The sequence below is a fragment of the Mastigoproctus giganteus genome, chromosome 5 (assembly GCF_048544385.1).
Source record: "Mastigoproctus giganteus isolate SK-2022 chromosome 5, ASM4854438v1, whole genome shotgun sequence".
NCBI lineage: Eukaryota > Metazoa > Arthropoda > Arachnida > Uropygi > Thelyphonidae > Mastigoproctus > Mastigoproctus giganteus.
Genome location: NC_143579.1, coordinates 202,675,253 through 202,695,509, shown reverse-complemented (window position 1 = coordinate 202,695,509; position 20,257 = coordinate 202,675,253). Strand labels below are relative to the sequence as shown.

General features: G+C 36.2%; 1 protein-coding gene across 1 annotated transcript in view; it reads right to left on the bottom strand.

Annotated features, from left to right (window-relative positions):
• Nucleotides 1–636: 636 nt before the first annotated feature.
• LOC150086014 (uncharacterized) overlaps nucleotides 637–20,257 on the bottom strand; it is an 84,399-nt gene continuing 64,778 nt past the window's right edge. Inside the window, exon 8 of the mRNA XM_090374771.1 lies at nucleotides 637–1,137. Within this exon, the coding sequence (XP_090230897.1) occupies nucleotides 656–1,137 (482 nt within the window). The 3' untranslated portion in view covers nucleotides 637–655. The remainder of the gene's footprint in view (nucleotides 1,138–20,257) is intronic.

The following is a 20,257-nucleotide window of genomic DNA, read 5'->3' as shown; positions in this document are numbered from 1 at the left end:
CTGAACAGCATCACTGGACCATTGATGACTGGGTAAAAAAAAAAAAAAAAAATTACCTTTTTCAATGAATCCACAGGATTCATTGATAATGACAAACTGTGGATGACACTATTAGGTAGGCGGACATAATGCTTTGACTACAGTGTATATATGCACTCACAACAAAAGGGTTGTTGTGTGTGCATATATACCTAGAAGCAGGGGAAGAAATACAGGAATTAATCAAAAATTAGAATTTTAATTAACAGCAGGGCATATTACAAATAAGGAAATAAGAAAAATAAAAGAAAAATCTTGGTGGTTATAAATATCCAGTCAAAAGTAAATGAAGCAAATGTAAGACAGTATGGGCATCAAAGAATGGGAAAAAGGAAGATTAGCTAAAAGGATACTTAAAGCAAAAATTATGGTAACAGGCTCAAGGTAAACAAAGAGGAAGGTGAATCAATGGTATTAAGCAAGGATTAGAGAAAAGGGCTTACTCAGGCTAGAGCTAAAGATCTAACATAAAATAGAATAATATGGAATTAAAACAGTGAATTGAGGGATGACTAAAATGGACTGTATAAACAACCAAAAAATTAAATTTCACACTGAAAAATATGTCAGTAGAACATATTTGATACCCATAAAATTTAATAGAAAATTTTCATTTTTAACATTTATCCTTTATAACTTGATTTTTTGGCCTTTTCAACATATACTGTCGTTTCATTTCAAATATAATAATTGTTGCTGCCATGGCAGAATTCAAGCTCTCAACATCATCTTGTATAGGCACAAGGATTCGACTACCACCACAAGTGCAGGCTAAATTTTCTGATTGACTACTCACACCATCTGTCTCGCCTCCTATCACTAAAACTGATTCTTTTGTAGAAAAATCAACATCACTATATACATGACATGGAAGGGCTCTTGGCACGACATAGTTCTTGACTGGATCACTGTTTTTCCCACGACTCTCTTGGGTCATCCTTAATTCAATATCAGATACCTTATTGTCAGCTAAATAGACTGCAGCATTTTTAGGTATGTAGTTGGTTATGAATTCCCAGCCAACATCTACAGTTGGAATGTGGAAATGTGCTCCACAGCCTACATTAAGTACTTTTGATTCCCATATGTCAACACACCCTACAAAATACATTACAATAATCTAGTTATAACCTCAAAACATCAGATAACAAATAAGCATCATAGAGTAACAGCAATAAAAACAAATGAAAAGAATACTATGATAAAAGAGAGTTTAATGTGTTTTAGTTTTCCTCTACATGACCATTCAAATAGAATCTAAGATGGTCATAATGATTAGAGAATGGTGAATAAAAATGTTTATTTCCATCAGAAATGAAAACAGTTTAGCTGTTTGTTGCTACCTGCCCCATGGCTGCTTAGTCAACCCAATACATTAGACTTTCACAATAATAGCACCTTGAATCCTAGAAGGATTCAAGTTATAATAATATTCAATAAATATTCAAGTTATTATAATAAAGAAAATAGAACGGGGCATAAGTAGGAGTGCACTTAAAAAACATAAACATTGTTTTTTAAGTGCACTTCTACTTATGCCCCATTCTATTTTCTTTATTATATCAAGTTTAGTCTGCACAGGTAGCACAATGATATTGTCACCGGCCTCCCCACACTTTTTTCACTCCATGGATGAGTTAGTTTGTCTCAAGTGTAGATAGCAAAGTTTTTTTATCCCAGAAAGGGTTTTTTTTTGTCCAGTAAAACAGGCAAATCAACCAGAGAACACACAATTTACAGATACGGTACACATGGATATATGAATTGACTCTCCGGGTAACTATAATGTAATAGTTTGGATTATATCAAGTTTGTCACTAAACTTTAATGTTGTTCTTTTCTTCTCTGGATGAGGTTTATTAACTTTAGGAGCCATAGCGAGGGGGTTTTTAATTTTAAATAAACTGCTGTACAATCCGTGAGATCAGTACAGAATTCACTTTTAAAATGGCAAACATAAACAAATACAGTAATCACGTGACTTGGCATTTTCTTTTTTCAGCACTGCAGGACATCTGTGCTGAATGTAAATATCTGATCTCAATGTACCGTTAGCTTGAATATTCCGTTATTTGCGGTGACATTATTTCAACAGTCTACTGTACATTGAGGTCTGCTACTTGTTTTGATTTCTGTCTGCAACTGGAGGAATTCTTTAGACTTCTTCACAATTGGAGCTATCAGCCAATCTCGAGCAGAGATTTTCACCAGCACAGCATGCATATTAGCCTGTGAATACACATTGTACAGACAAAAGACATGGCCCATTAGTTACCCAATATGGTGCGAGTGAAGTGGAAGATTGCAGGATATTCTATTCTTAAACCTTGTAAATTACTAGAATTATTTATCATCTAGCTTCATTTACCAGTGCTGTTGTCACAATTTTCATCGACCCTAAAACTAAAGCAAAATTTACTTTGTTAACAATATCATTAATCAGAACTGTTGAACTCACATTTATGCTTTTATTATTTTGTTAATCTTTCAGTGTGTACTTATCTTTGTCAATGTTTCTAGTTCTATGTTATGTAATCCTATTAGCATTAATTGTATTTGATAACTTGAATTGTATTTATTATAAATAATAAGCTTATTCATTTTGTTCATAACACTTCACTTTGCATCCATTGCTTTATATCTTCAAACAGCAAAGTGTGTTTATTGTTTAAACTGCAGCTTGGTTAGTGGCACTCTGTCTGTTAGCATCTCAAATGTTTCGAAAATAAGGATATAAAAAGGGGAGTGAAACATATGGAGTAAAAGTAAAATTTAATTTTGTGTTCACTAAAGGTTATGCTGTTTAAATGAGGAAGTTATGTTTGTACATTATGATAACACTATTGTTGTTGTTGGTATGAAAGTTTCACGACACAAGGGCAACTGTGGCCAATATGTGTCTGTCAGTGTCATTATGTTCGTTTTAATGATTTAGGATGGATATATCAGAGTGTGTTTATTATTCCTAGATGTTAAATATATATAAAGAGTTCACTTAGGTTTGCTTTGTCACCAAGTACATGAGAGAGGGTTAGAGGAGCTTGCAACACCAATGAACAAAAAAAATTTTTTTGTACCTCCAAAACAAAAGTTGCAGATTCTAAAGGAAATTGATCCATGATTCCAGAAATGCCAAAATTATGTCTCTATTACATTTCCACTGAAAGATATATGCTGAAAATAGATGCTATTTTAATGAGTCATTCATTTTAAAATACTTCAATCAAACATAAAATGCACTACATACATTCTACTTGGTTGGAAATGTTTGCCACTCAGAGAGTTTTTCTTATAGTCCATTTTGCTTTCACTCTTAAGAAACCAGTAATCTCCCATCATGTTGGTATCCCAGCAACCTTGGTACCACTTTTCCATCATGGATATGTCCTGATGAAAGTGCTCCCCCCTTGCTCCCCCCCAGTAGAACATCACTTACATCTCCCAAATTTCAAAAAAAAACAAAACTACCACCTGCAAAACTGAGATGGAAATGAACTGTCCTCATCATTCAGCAGCCCATATCTTTATAACATTGCAGTAAAGTTGACCAGAGATTCATAATTATCTTCTTCCTTCTTCCAAGAAATCCATGCACAACTGCTTCAAATGATCACCAAGCTGCTAGTTCAATAGCCTGCAGTTTTGTTACAAATACATCATCTTTGAGGCCCAATTAAAATTCCTTCTTTTAGTTTTGCATCTGTTAAAATGGGAAACAATTCCATAGGTAGCAGAATGCACTTCCTCCTTTATCTAGAGCCTTAACAAAAATTCTTCATTAATCCAAGGTTTGTAACAAAGGTGAAAGTAGAACATTTTTTGGTTCAACCAGTGGAGCAGATTTTATATTATTCTTGATAAAAATTCCTCCTTCTTTTGCCACTGCTACACAATATGTTTTTCTGTTGCATAATTATCCCACAAACACAAAAAACAACAGTACCTTGTGAAACCTCCCTGCAGATCAGTGAATAATACCTTAAGATCACCAAAGGCATTCCAATCAAAATCATGATATTTTATTACTCAGGAAGTTGGACATCCCTGTTTCTTTTAAGTCAACAGTATGAAGTAAAGGATTGATGGGAATACATTTCCACCTGGCAGAAAAACAGCTTATAAACTTAATTTTGAAGCATTAATAAATACAGTGGAAGCTCTATATAACTGTTTTCTCATTCCTCCCAGGGAAAAGAGAAAAACAGTTATCAGAAGGATGTTATATCAATTGTTCATCAAATCAGGAACAAAACAAGTAAAAGCTTGAACATTTAATGTAATTCTAGTAATACAATATAGTATAATCTTATTTATAATATGTACTATAGTATTAAACAAGAAAATTATTATTGCATTGATTGTAGAGTGCTGAAGGTTACAATTAAATTATAAATTTTGCTACATAGGCTACATACCTATCAAGATCTAACAGGAGAATTGTTTCATACTTTAAAATAATTTGTCAAAACACACCGTTTCAATGGTAGAGCATGTTTTAAAAGAGAATTATGAAGGATAGCAGTTATTTCACTTTCACAGTTAGGCTGCACTTGAAAAAAACTGATGTACAAGTTCTAATCCTTGATAAGCATCTTTCACTGAAACTTCTTATTCAACTACAGTAAGTTCCTCATCTTCATCACTACAAATTTCAGAAGATTCCATTACATCTGCAATGAGTTCCTCTTCATTCATTAATATACTGAAACATTCAATGTCCACATACACTTCTGCATAATATTTGAAGCTTAAGTTTAGGTGATGATGCACATGCTCAAATATTTCTTTCCTATTATCACTGTTCTGTGCAATTAATAGAGGAAGAAGCATGCAAAACTTCACATGCCAGCATAGCCAAGTGGTCATGTGCATAAGTACACGTGCCTTGAGTGACCCGGGTTCAAGCCTGTGACCGCTAAATACGATGCTATTTCTTGTATTCTCTCTATCTTGTGAACTCCTCTGAATATGAGGTTGCCCCAGAGTATAAACAGAAAAATTATTTATTATTCAAGGCAGTAAATCCTGCATGTTTGAAGCAGTTAGCAATCACTTTTCATCGATTCATCCCATGCTGAAACACATAAATACATTGCCTGCAGGATGTTCATTTCGCATTGAATTTTGCTTTCAAGATATAGCACAATTTTGTTTAATGGCATTCTTCGGTAGTCTTTCTTAAAACAATGAATTACATCTTGATCAAGTGGCTGAAGAAATGGCATTATATTTGGTGGTAGGTACCAGAGGCAGACTGGGTCAAAAATTCTTACTGGGGAAAACCTGTAGTGGCTTCATACTAGTGTTTAGGGCCATATTGTGTGTGTGTGTGTGTGTGTGTGTGTGTGTGTGTGTGTGTGTGTGTGTGTGTGTGTGTGTGTGTGTGTGTGTGTGTGTGTGTGTGTGTGTGTGTGAGAGAGTACAAATAACTAGAGTAATTGTCTATCATTAATTTTTTAATGAATTTTAAATATATATCACAATTATTTTATAAGAAAAAATATTTTTTCATTTATAAACAATACTTAACATAAATAAATGGTAGTGACAGCTTCACAACCATAAAGATAAAGCTTATTTTGATACAGGGTGTCCAAAAAGTCTGGAACCAATGGTAAAAATATGTTTTTCTTTACAGGTGAAAAATGGCATTAAAGGGTGGAGATAGTCCTTAGTGATTGTCGGGGATGGACCCAGAGGGAAGTGGCAGACAAGTTTAATGCTAGACGTCCTGAAAGGAATCCAATAACACACAGCACAACTGGGAAACTAGTGAAGAAATTTAAAGAGACTATCTGTTGCTGACAAGCCTCGGTATGGTTGCCCTTCTGTAAGGTGGTAGATGACTTTCATCAACCGGTGAAATACCACCACTTTGCTTATTGGAGGCTTGAAGTGGTGAAACCCATGTTTAGTCTCTAGAGCAAAGTTTCCGGCATTCCCCTCCCCCCATACTTCTCCTTCAACCCATGCACGGTACTAAGTACTATAGGTTTTGATACCGTTCGTGTTTGGGGTTTTCATAAAAAAAAAAAAAAAAAAAAAAAGTGAAACTTGAATTGGAGTGATTTCTAAGTTTCATGCCAGCCTACAGAAATCCGTCAGACGGGTCAGTGCTGAAATCGGAGTAGCCAAGAACACGGTGCATGACATTCTGAAAAAAGAAAAGTTTCATCTGTACAAACTTCAAATCCTGCATCATCTGACCTCCGCATTACGCAATTGGAGTGCGTCATTGATGGATTGGGAGGAGAGGACCAGTGGCACCACGATCACCTGACCTTAACCTGCTGGACTTTGCATTTTGGGGATTCTTGAAGGCACATGTATGCTGTAAAAATCACAGATAGGTTACCAAGAGAATTACCAAGGCTTCTGCTACTGTCGATCCCAATATGCTAAGAAGAATCCAAACAAACATGGTACATCAGAAAATGCATGGATTGTCAGGGTTCAATATGTTCTCATTTACAATATGTTGAACACATATTGTAAATAAGAGTTGGCATATGTAATGTAAATCCCATTGGTTACAGACTTTTTCCAGACACCCTGTGTGTGTGTGTGTGTGTGTGTGTGTGTGTGTGTGTGTGTGTGTGTGTGTGTGTGTGTGTGTGTGTGTGTGTGTGTGTGTTTATATAATGTAAATCTAATCACAAATGTAAATCACACAAATCACATTTAAATGAAGTAGGTATAATAATTTGCAGATAGGTTGATATATTATTTATAAAATAATAATTAATAAAATTAATTTTATAAATTATTTATAAAATATAATAGGGAAAAAAATATGTTCTGTTACTTTAGTTTAAAAATTTACGGCAAAATATTTCTTAGTAATTTATCTTTTATTGCAATTGCAGAAATTATATCTTCACTTTTGATTTTCATTAGTATGTCTTTTTTGGAATTCATGATAATAAAACTTTCCAACTTGGTCTGGATCATGGAATTGCACAACAAGTTTAATATGTACTTTAATTTGGAAAATGATCTCTCACTTGTAGCTTTTGTAGTAAACAAAGTTAAAATTATTTTATATGCTTCAGATAAATAATTATATGACATACTATATAAATTGTATTTATGCAACAAATTATGCAATATTTACAGGATTTACATTTTGATTTTATTGAAAAATCATCTTGTTGACATTCTTCTTCAACACTCTTATTTTCATTGTTTTAATTACTGCATCATTTAATTCATTGTTTATTGACAATTTTAAATTTTTAATTCAAAAGAGATTATAGTAATATAGCTTAAGAGTAATATAACTGATAATGATATTGATACAACATAAAAAATTAAATAAGTAAGTAAACATGAATCAATTCATATTTTAAGAGTGAGAAATCAACAAGCTTTCAATAAAGTAAATGTATGCCACAGTCACAGTGGATAATGAAACATTAATATAATACTGTATTTAAATTTGCAACAGAATCAGAATTCACTAAACTACAACACTACTTCCAAAGATATAAAGATATGTACCTATATTTATTTCAATGTGTTCACTCTTATGTATCACCCTAACTTTACACATCAACTGCTAAATTGATCTAAATTTTAGGATTTTCGGGTCTAAGCTTATATAAATTCTCGAATCCATGGGTGGTCCAATTAACACGAATTAAGAGCTAAAGGGATTAACATTCCGCAATTCAGTGGTGTCTGTAAAACCTATACAACCACCTCCCCCACATACTGTAACAAGAAGTTGTGCTTGTCATAACCACACCACAGCAGCTACAGTCGCACTACCTTGTATGGCGCCTCCGTAGCCAGGTGGGAAGGAGCAGCAGTGCATAGCACACGCTTCTTGATTAGACCGGGGTTCGAGCCCGTCACCACCAAATACGGAGAATGCGGAAAGGTCAGGGAATGACCACCGCATATCCCGGAGCAATATGGCCTTAGTTGCTAATGCTCCTAAAAACCAAATAACAAACAACAACTACTTTGTATGAATATGTATAGTAGCCGTAGCAGCAACCTGGTGCTGCTTTTATTCAACAAACTCTAACAGTGCTGATGCGGCTACTATACAGGCAAATAAAACATTTCCAAACAATTTCACTAATATATTACTGTGTGGATAAAGAAGATCTATATTTTTCTCATTATGATTTTTGTGCATTTAGTTTTCATATATTAATCAACAAATATAATGTATCGGAGGTCAGAGTGTAATATTTAAAATAACACTGGCCTACACGGCCTCTGGCCCACCGGGGTTTCCCCGGTAAGTCTTATGGCCAGTCCACCTCTGGTAGGTACTCAATAGTGATTGCACGTAGGTCATTTACTTGACAACGAGGGATACAATTATCCACAAACAACAAAATTTTTCTATTCTTCTCACTCATCTTGTGATCTAAGTCTCTGATCCATTCTTCGTAGATTTGTGATGTCATCCATGCCTTTTGGTTTGCTTGATATATAGTTGGTAATGTCTTCAAACCTTTAAAGCATTGAGACTTGTGGGCCTTCCCAGTGATTAAAAGAGGAAGCTTCTCTGTGCCAGACATGTTTGCTACTAAGGAAACAGTAATCCATTGTTTGGCCTTTTCCCACCACATTTCTCGCCTTTAAATGCAAGTGTTTCATCTGGTAGAAATTTTAAAAAAAAAGAGTCCAGGTTCATCAGCATTGAAGATGTTATTGTAGTCGTATGTCAGCAAAACATTTTTTAAACAATTTTTCTTCCATTGCTTTGTAGCGTCAATGTCCACAGCTGCACTTTCGCCACACTTTTTTTAAAAAAAAACAGGCCACGATGAGTCTTAAATATATGGAACCATCCATCTGAACTTTTAAATTCTTCAATATCCATTCAATGCGCAAATGATTCAGCCTTAACTTTTAAAAGATTACCACCCATAGGAATATTTTTTGCACACATCATCATTAGCCATTCCAAAAGTACCTTTTCAAGATCCAGATACTTTGCCTTTCGTGCTCAATTGCTACCTGGTGCAGAAGATTTCTCTAAACTTTCAATCTTTTTCCAATCTTTCAGAATAGGGAACAGAACAGAATTCCTACTCTTAAGAATGCAGCACCTCCGTAGCCAGGTGGGCAGGAGCGGTAGTGCGTAGCACATGCTTCTTGATTAGACCGGGGTTCGAGCCCGTGACCACCAAATACGGAGGATGTGGAAAGGTCAGGGAATGACCACCGCATATCCCCGGAGCAATATGGCCTTAGTTGCTTATGCTCCTAAAAACCAAATAACAACAACAACTTAAGAATGCCAAATTGTTTGGTGATGTCAGTCTTAGAATGCACACCATTATCTATAGCTTGCAAAATCCTAATTTTATCTGTGATTGGCAAAGATATCTGCTTTCTTGGAGCCATACCAATAAACATACACTCGAACTAATGAAATTAACTTCTAGCTGATGTTTATTTCATTACTGCACTGTGAGAAAACAAGAGCATGGGAAATCTTAAATGATTTCTCACAGTCAGGCTGTAAGCTTGTCAATTACTTCAATATATTTGAAGCTTTCAGTAATTTTTAAACGCAAATATTGTAATAAAAAAGTAAAAATTTAGATTAAGACGTAGAAATTTATGGTCATTATAGCGAAATCATTTTTTTTTACAATAGCATTAGGCTAATGAGAAATTGGCTGGGACCAACCACATAGGACATTATAACATGTTAGGACGTTTATTTATTTATTTATTATATACAAACTTCTCACCTACAGAGCATGCAGATTCTCACCTAAATAATGGTGAGAATGCTGAGAGTTACAGAATCAATACAGAACAGTAATAATCAATACTAAACTAGAATTAAAATATATACAAAATTTAGATTTAGAAAACAGGGTAAGGAACAAATTCTTATACATAGATAGATTAAGTGTAAAATCAGTGTTGTAATTATTTAATACTTGAAGGAAATGAAACAGAAGACTACCATATAAGTGTTGAGTATGGGGAAAAATCAGGCAGTGAGAAATCAGTTTTATAACGAGAATTCAAGCAGGGTACAGTGAAAGGTATTTGTCCAAGAAGAGATGGAGAATCAATAACAGAATTTATGATAATATATACAAAAAGAGACCCATGGAGTTGTTGTCTGGAGTGAAGAAGAATGATTCTGAAGCGACCACAAAGAGATCCATAAAAAGAGGGTCGCCAAAAAGAGCTTTGACTGTATACACCATTCATTAGGATTGTGTTCGATGCCCACTTCATTCATAAGAATATTAATATCTTTACAGAAACACCATCTTTACCATAGCGAAATATTCTAAAAAACCCTTTATGCCATTCATTAGGATTGTGTTTGATGCCCATTTCATTCATTATCTTTACAGAAACACTATCTTTACCATAACAAAATATTCTAATTCAAAATGTGACATTTTTGATATACTGTCCTTTTAGTTCCTGCTTCTATTACAGGATAGATTGAAGGGTTCTGCCTGCTCTTTAGATAAGTTTAAATCATTAAGTCATTCTTGCTTTCTGCACATAATTTTCTGTTTGGTAGTCCAAATCTGTTTATGTGGATGGTCCTTGAATCCTTGCTATATTCATCACTGCTTCTTTTATCCCATGATTTTGGGGGATCTGGTATTGGGCAAGTCTTCATAATGTGGAGTAGGATTTATTGCAATTGATATGTTAGGATATTTGTGCTATGCTTGCTTTTTCTGGACATCCTGACTTTTTCAGGCAGAAATAGCAATTGTAAGTGTAGGAACATCATAGGAACAGCAAAAGGTATACCTTTAATTTTCCCAGTTAGCCACATCCTGAGATTTGTGGATGGCCAGTGCTCAAAACAGAAGGAACTGGAAAGTTGTTGGAGAGGCCTTCATCCTGCAGTGGATTGAAAATGGCTGATGATGATGATGAGATTTGTGGTGCAGGTAATACAGCACCTGTGGAGCCCAAATTTGTCCAGATCACAAGGTGTTGCAACCAAAAATACAAATATGCAAATTTAGTAATACTGTAGATTTTCTTCCCCTGAGTTTTTGTTATAAACCATCCACACAACAACAACAGAATTTGCCAGGATGATTCAGTTAATTCCTTTACTTCTGCTTAAATATTTTAGAAATACAATGCTAAGCAAAACACAGAGAAGAAATGAACAATGTGCAATAGATAAAATGGAGGTTATACCCAGGATTACTAACAGTCCCACCATCATGAAGGCAAGCAGAGGATTTGGCTGTCACAGACCGCCCAGACTTCGCCGAAATTGGGTCCACTTGACTTGAGTGTCACCTGAATATCAGTTCCATCAGCGTTTTAGACTCCCAGGTGGCAAGTACAGCTTGTCTGGCATGTCTGTGAAACCTCAAGGACCAAACTGTTTTTATTGAGTAGGACACAAGTAGAGTAGTTTTTCCAGTCTGCTTTGTGGAAATTCCAAGATGTACGGGCTTTAGGGCATGATACGGCTTGTGTTTGTATTGAGCTGATGATGGGGAAAATGGTCACTGTGGGAATGGATCATTCAACACCAATCATTCCATGCTTGGAAAAAGAGATGCTGAACAGATGGATAAGTCTATGGCAGATGTTGCACCTATAGGTAATTGAACATGAGTTGGAGAGCCAGTGTTTAATACAGTCAGATTATGGTTATCTAGAAATGTTTCAATTAATTGGCCTCTCCTATCCATAGTGGAAGATCCCCACAATGGATGGTGACTGTTGAAATCACCGAGTAAACAGGACAGGAGGTGGCAGTTGTGTTAAAAGGTTGCCAAGTTCAGTCTAGGAACAAGGATAATTAGGTGGTATATAAACAGATGCAAGGGTTAATGATATTCTCATTGCCATCCGAACTACTACAACTTCTAGGGAGGTTTCTAGTTGGAGATGTCTTGATGGTATGGAAGTTTTGACAAGAATACCTACCCCTCCTCGAGGAGAAGAGTCAGAATCCCTCTCTCGCATAAACATAGTATAGTTTTTGAATTTGAGTGAAACTTTTGGTAAAAATGTTTCCTGTAAGCATACTCCTACTGCGTTAGTTTGTATGAGTAAATCATTCAGGTCACCTATATTACTGCGTAATCCTCTGCAGTTCCATTGTAGGAATTTGTTCATTGATTGGATTTATTTGAGGAAGATTGATCTGACTGTTTTTTCTGAGGAAGATTGATCTGACTGTTTTTTCTGAGGTTTCTGTCTGTTTTGTTTTGTTTTGATTTTTCATTTCTGGGAAAAGTTGGGCGTCCTGTGTCCATGGTATCATTGGCATGTAATTCTAGTACTGTGTCTTCGTCCTCTGACTGAACCTCCATTTCCATGTTGCTATAGCGTAGTTTCATTGTCTTTTGATTTTCAACACTAACAGATTTTGTTGTTTCGGGTGAGGTTGAGATGGCATCAGTTGGGATACTGATTGGCGTGTTGCTGGTTTCATTAACTGTAGATTTTTTATTGCATGTTAGCATAGTTTTGGCCCAGTGGCAAAGGAAATGTTTGGCTCAATGGAGACATCTGTTTCAGTTGCAATTGACCGGCTGTTTTTAGTGACTGATGCGTATGATCGGCTAGGTATGGTTAACAGGATTTGCTTCCTTGCTTCAGGGTATGTGACTTTATGCTCCACTTTATATTTCTGGATTTGTTTGCCCGTTTTCCAAATGTCACATGCTTTAGAAAAAGCAGAATGGCTTCCTTTACTGTTAGGGAAAGTAGGAGTGGAAGCTGTACAGTCTCCTTGGGAATGCTCCTTAGAGCCACAAATAGAACACACAGCATTGCTTCGGCATGCTGTCTGAGAATGGCCATACTTCTGGCACTTAAAGCAGCGAATGGGATTTGGGATGTAGGGCCAAATCTTCCAGTTTAAATAACCTGCTTTAACAGAAGATGGAAGAGTCGGAGTACTAAATGTCAAAACTATGGACCTGGTTGGTAGTAGGTTGCCATCTTTTTTGGTCATTATTCTCTGCGCATGAGTCACTTTTTGTTCCCTGAGTTCTTGTATTATCTCTTCTTCAGATATGGATAGCAGGTCCCATTCGCTGATAATGCCTCTAGAGGTGGTCAGAGTATTATGGGACATAACTGACGCTGGAATACTGTTAAATGATGTTAATTTTAACAGCTTCTCTGAATGAGTTGTCTTAGAAGTTTCAATTAGAAGGTCTCCAGATTGGAGACATTTAACCATTTTAGGAGATCCACAAACCGATTCTAAACATTTCTGTATAAGAAAAGGTGATAGTTTGCCAACAGGTTGTGTGGATAATGAGTGCATTATAAGAAATGCTGGCGCATCTTTATTCTGATTTTCCGTCCGTAGTCGCTTCGGACGATTAGAGCCATGGTCGTTGTCAGGAATTTCTGATCTTGAGCTCGAGGGCTCTAAAGATGGGTAATTACTTATATCCACGATGGCTCCTTTTGGCCCCAGGGGATTTGTTTTTACCACCCAGGTTACCGGCCCCACTGCAGGGAGGCAGGAAGCTGCTGTTATTGTTTGTTGTTATTTGGTTTTTAGGAGCATTAGCAACTAAGGCCATATTGCTCTGGGGATATGCGGTGGTCATTCCCTGACCTTTCTACATCCTCCGTATTTGGTGGTCACAGGCTCGAACCCCGGTCTAATCAAGAAGTGTGTGCTATACACTGCTGCTCCTGCCCAACCTGGCTACGGAGGCGCCAGGGGAGGCAGGAGCAGTGCTTGGTGTGACCAAGTGTAAAGTAGTAGGGGTTAGTAATAGAACTATCAGAAAAAGAAAGGTGGCTTTCCTTTCTTGCCCTGTACAAGCACTTTTGTATCAAGAGCTGTTATGAAATAAATATATTGCTTAACGAGAAGAACTTAAAAGAACTATGGATCACTTTTAAGAAATCTCACTTATAGCACAGAGAATTCGCTTAGTCACAATCGCTTGGCACCTGGGGCCTCTATATTAGGTGTGGCAATAAAGTTCAGGGACTGGTGCTTCAGTGGTTGTGTTTGATGAGTTTGAAAATAAATGGAAGTGGTGTTGCAGTTCAAACTTCCTCCAACAGAAGGTGGTACAGATTGTCCAGTATGCTGACAGGTTGCAAGTAACAACCAGTTTCATTAGTAGCATTAACGTTCTTCCATGTCACGATTTTGAAATGGAGTGACAAACAAATGTCAAATTTTGATTTAAATTAGGGAAATCTGCAACAAAAACATATGAAATGTTAAAAACTGTTTATGGTGATGAACATTAAGTTGTACCAGTGCAACCACTGTTAAGTCATACCAGCAACAAGGACAGAGTTGCAAAAATTTGAGAAATGGCAAAAGATTTTCGCTTGACCCTCAGAATGATGGCTGATGAGTTGGATATGAATAAGGAGAAGATTCATCAAATTCTGCATGAAGATTTAGTTAAAAGGAATATCTGTGCAAAATTTGTGCTTTACAGATGAGCAGAAGCAACAAAGAGTGGTACCATGTGAATATTTCATTCAGACTTGTCAAGACAATCCTAATTTCTCTGACTGTATTGTCAATGGAGATAAATGTTGGGTGTTTCTGTATGACCCAGAGACAATGCTGATCATATTTTTCAACAAACAGCATGATTCACAAGGAACTTGTACCTGAAGGGGAGAGAGAGTCAAAGATGTGTTCTATGTTCAGATGCTTCAAAGGCTATTGAAGTGCATTTCCTGGATGAGAGTGCAATTTCAAGAGAGAGAGGCAGCTGGTTCTTAGTGCATGGCAATGTCCCACTCATTCTGCACTTTTTGTAAAGACATTTCTGGTGAAACATGGCATTGTAAATCAATCATCCACTCTACTCTTTCAATCTTGCACCTGTGAATGTCTTCCTGTTTCCCAAGGTGAAAACTGCCCTCAAAGGAAAGGGATTTCAGGATATTGGGGACATAACCGCTAAACTGAACATCATCTCTTTGGACACCCTCGCTGAATCTTTTCATAAACTTTTAGAATGGTGTAATAAGTGCATTCACTCAGGTGGTGATTACTTTGAATAAAAATAAAACCATTTCTGAACTTCTTCACTTTGTGTTATTTTTATTGAACCAATCCAGGAACTTTATTGCCACACCTCATATATTGCTTTCTCATGTATTATGTATCTTCGTCACAATTTAGAAATATTAAAATTAGTAGAGGCATACGATGCAAGAAAGAAAGATTATGCAGCATCAGCCAAAAAAAAAAAAAAAAAAAAACCCTCCCATTTCACCCCTCCATTCATTCCAAATGCCTGTCCAGCTCAACCTTAAATTTATTTAGGCTATCAACTATTAGCGTAGCCATATAATAAGAGTATTAGTAATATATAATAATTGATGGATTTTCATATTTAATTATTAAATGTGAAAAAAAAAACTGTAAATACAAATGCAGATAACACAAATTTAATTATATTTCAAAAAATGCATAATTAGTGGTAAGGATTCCCATAACCCACTCCATGACAATCCAATATGGCCCACAACCTTCAGCAGTGTATCTGTTTTGGCTCCCTATCCTAAAAAGATTGGATGTCCTTGGGCCAGAGGATTGAAGTATTGAGTTAATCTAAAACGTATATCTGTTTTGTTGTAATTCTCAAGTGCCACCATTTTAAGTGTAATGAGTTAAGTACAATAATTGAAAATAAGTTTGATTTTAAATACTCCACTCATAACATATGTTATTAAAGTTGAACATGTAAGTTATACCTACTGAAACTAGAAACCTGAGCTGGTAACTATAAAATAATTGATTAAAAAAAAATACATTTAACTTTTATCTTTAAAGCAAAATATGTCTTTTGTTAATTTCTTTATTAATTTACATGCTTTGAGACTTTGAATGAAACTTGTGTTAACTTTCAGACACCTCTTTTGGTTAGTGAACAGCTAGTTAAGACATTTGTCTATCTAGAAATACTCTTATACGCTTATGGCAAATAAGAGGATGAAACTGGCTGTGTTGAACCACTTGTTTATATGTTCAATGCAGACGCTGTTCTCATTCCTTCTTGATATGTTGCTTTTCTTCCAGCTTTTAAAGATTAGCAGTACATAAACATATTCTGTGTGTGCTGTTCTTTATGGTACGCAAACTTGAGATAGTCAGGTTAAATATGAAAGGATGTAGAATTGCTTCCCTACACGCAAGATCTTGCATGCTACTGTTTATTGATGGTTTGAGCAGGCTCAATGTTGAGCCTGCTCAAACCATCAATACAAAATGGAGGAGAAATTGTTGAAGTTAAACATAAAAAAGGCACCTGGGGCAGATGGAATCTATCCAGTTATAATGAAGGAGGCAGCAAGGGAAGCAAGCAAACCCTTAGCCATAATTATGAGAGCATCCTTAGAGTCAGGGGAGGTCCCCATAGACTGGAGATGTGCAAATGTATCCCCAATTCACAGAGGGGGTTCAAAGGGTGACACAAATAATTATAGACCTGTTAGTTTAACTTCTGTTCCGGAGAAAATAATGGAGTCACTGGTTAAAGAGGTGATACAGGATCACCTAGACAAGACAGCAGTAACAGTTCAGACAAAGCATGGGTTTGTTAAGGGAAAGTCTTGTCTGATCAATTTGATTGGATACTACGATGTGGTCACAAAGGAACTGGATGCAAAAAATCATTTTGATATCATATACTTGGATTTCAGGAAGGCTTTTACTATTGCACAGGGAAGACTGCTGTACAAATTGGAGCAGTATGGCATTAAGGGCAAGTTGCTGCAAGGGATAAAGGGTTTTTTGATTTTTTGATTTGGTAGTTGTTGGCGCATCGGCTTCTGTGGCCATATTGCACCTCCCAAGGTTTTTGCAGTACTTTGATCCAAGCCCGAGGCGGGAATCGAACCCGCGACCTTTGGGTTGCCGGGCAGGTACTTTACCCACTCGGCTAGCCCGGTCGGCTGGGGATAAAGGGATGGTTGAGTGGGAGACGGCAGAGAGTGGTAATAAATGGACACTGCTCTACGTGGCCTAATGTTATTAGCGGAGTCCCCCAGGGTTCGGTGCTAGCCCATTGTTGTTTTGTGTATTTATCAATGATATCGATGAAGGTATATCAAGTTTAATGTCCAAGATTGCAGATGATACAAAGGTTGGCAGGGTTGTTAATGACACTATGCTACTGCAACAGGATCTAGAAAAGTTAGGTAGATAGGCTGAGAAGTAGCAACTGAAGTTGAACATTGACAAATGCAAAGTAGTGCATATGGGTAGCAGTAACCCAAGAGAAACGTACCAACTGTGTGGTACTCAGGGAGGTGGAGAATGAAAATACTTGGAGGTAATTGTGCAGTCAGATATGAAGTTCTCTTAGCAGTTTAGACGGGCTGCCAGAGCAGGTCATGGAGTTTTGTCAACGATATATAGCAATTTTGCTAGCAGAGACAAGGAGGTGATTATCCCTTTGTATAAGGCAATGGTCAGGCCACACCTTGAGTACTGTATACAGGTCTGGAGGCTTCATTTTAGGAAGGATGTAGAGTTGCTAGAATAAGTACAGAAAAGGGCATCAAGATTGGTGAGTTGTTGTTTTTAGGAGCATTAGCAACTAAGGCCATATTGCTCTGGGTATATGCGGTGGTCATTCCCTGACCTTTCCACATCCTCCATATTTGGTGGTCACGGGCTCGAACCCCAGTCTAATCAAGAAGCGTGCGCACTGCTGCTTCTGCCCACCTAACTACAGAGAAAGATTGGTGAGAGGAACAAAGGGGTGCGCTTACAAAGAAAGGCTTAAGTTCTGCAAGTTGCAGCATCTGGAGACTAGGCACCTTTGAGGTGATCTGATTGAGGTGTATAAGGCCTTGAATGGTTTCAGCAGGCTCAATGCTGACGAGATACTTCCGCTTGCTCAGATTAATAACCTGAGAGTGCACAGATTCAAATTGAAGAAAGACAGTTGTAGAATAGATGTGCAGAAGTTTGTCTTTAGCCAGCAGATAGTTGATTGCTGGAACAGACTTCCATCTGTTTTTATGGAAGTTGACAGCTTAAATAAATTTAAGGCTGAATTAGACAAACGTTTGGAGTGACCGGATGGGTGAAATGGGAAGGGGTTTTTTTTTTTTTTTTGGCTGATGCTGTATAAGCTTACTTTCTTGCATTGCATTGTATGCCTCAAACTAATGCTAATGGTTCTGATTTATCCCAAGTTTAACCTTAAACCATTTTCCAATTCTTCCTGCAATCTCCACTACACATTTGCCAAAATTTTTATTTCCCATAAATCCTTGATTTCACATTTTTCTAAAATTTGAAAGAGAAGATTTCTAAGTACTTTGGTGTATGCATTTTCAAAATTAGCAAATCCTTACAGACCAAGACTTTTCCATAATTTTTGATAGCTATAGTTGATTTTGGCATCACCTGTTTAGCCTAAAACTGGACTGTTCTTCCCCAACGTTACATTCAACAATCTTCTCTTAAGATACTTGCATAAATTTTACCTGATATACTAATTCCTGCAGTTTCCACATCCAGTTTTATTTTCCATTTTGCGTACAGACAGTCCCCAACTTATGTAACCAGGACTTTACATAAGGTTTTGAAATGTTAAAAAAATTCCAAGTCATAACTAAGTGTTGAAGATGACACATGTGCAAAGCAGGGTCCCTTCCAATGCTGTTTGTTCAGGTTTGCAATGTCCATCATTTGGTCCACAGTATTCCTCTGTAAATTTTGTGTTGATGGAAACCATGTTTAGCAAATGTTCAGCAAAAGAAAGGAATGTTGATTTATGTGAAAAAACAAAACAATTCCACTGGAGTATAAAGTAAACATATTTAAAGATATGGAAAAGGTAACAGTTTGTTTACAACAGAAAATGATTTGAACATAGCAGCATCAATAATTGACACAGTTAAGGGCAAACAACAAATAATGGATCACAGGAAAAGAAATATTTTAATTTTTTATTATGTGCACGTTTTGTGACATTATGTGAATATAACAATGAATGTAAAATTCATAATAAATTAATATTTTTTATGTATAAGAGCATAAAGCACCAATATTACTGAGATACAGAAGTGAAAAGTAGTGCAAGTGCACATTTTTAGTATGGAACTATGAATTAAGTAATGACTTCAGGAACCAAACCCCTATGTTAGTCAAGGACTGCCTATATTAGTACAATTAATGCTTTGCTCCGATCTTCTGGAACTTATCCTTCATAAAATGACCTCAGGACTTCCTTGGAAGCCTTCCGGGATCCATATGTTCCACATATCTATACCATTGTTATAATAGAGATAGTATCCAAAATTTCTCCCATTTCAATTTTTTTTCCTTTTCTTCAATAACGTCTTTAACTATTTCATTTAGCAAATCATAAAAGTACAGGGGGAAAAAATTTTTACCACTATAATGGGAAGAATTTTGTATTTATATGTAGTAATGCCATACATATAACTTCTACCTGCTGTCCTCCATTTTCAGTCCATACAACCTTTTGGTTTAAAGTTAAATCCATTGCTCATTTGCACATATTTTCTGTATACTGAAGATAACTTGGAATATTTGTTCCTTAAGGTTATCAAGGCTTTGAGACCTTGTGGCATAAACATGTTTCTTAACCATTCCCCACAATCAAACTTTTATGGAGCCAGGTCGGAAAACTAGGGCAATGGCGATCTCTTCCAACCCATTAGTAACTGAAAGTATTGTCCAAAAGCCTCTGAACATCTCTGGAGTGGTGTGCCATTTTACTGAAATTAACCACTGGATCGAATGCTTAGTGCCAAATTAGCAGTTACATAATCCTTCAACAATTGCATCACCTAATTCTTCAATTTAAATTTGCTCACATAATTCTATAAGATAATGCATCTTAGGAAATTAAACTTCCTTCCAAAACATTTCTAAAAAGCTATTGCTATGCTTCCTTGCTGTTTTTCACTTCCAGAATCATCATCAGTAATTCAGTCTTGTGACTGGTCAGTTCCTCCAATGAGCTGTCTCCATCTTTGTTTCTCCTGTGCCATTTGTTTTAGTTCCTCAAAATTTAGAAGTCCTGCTTCATCCAGCAACATCCCGATGACTTCCAGAATAAATTAATTTTTAATTATTGTTTATTAAGTTTCAATAAAATTAAGTTTTACTTACAAGCATGGAGTTAATATCTTGGATTAGTGAGGTTTAGTTAAGTCATTCCACGTAATATATAATATCTTTCACAAAAAAATCTTTTTTTCCAATTTTTAATCTCTTCTAAAACTTTTAAATTAATTTTTCATT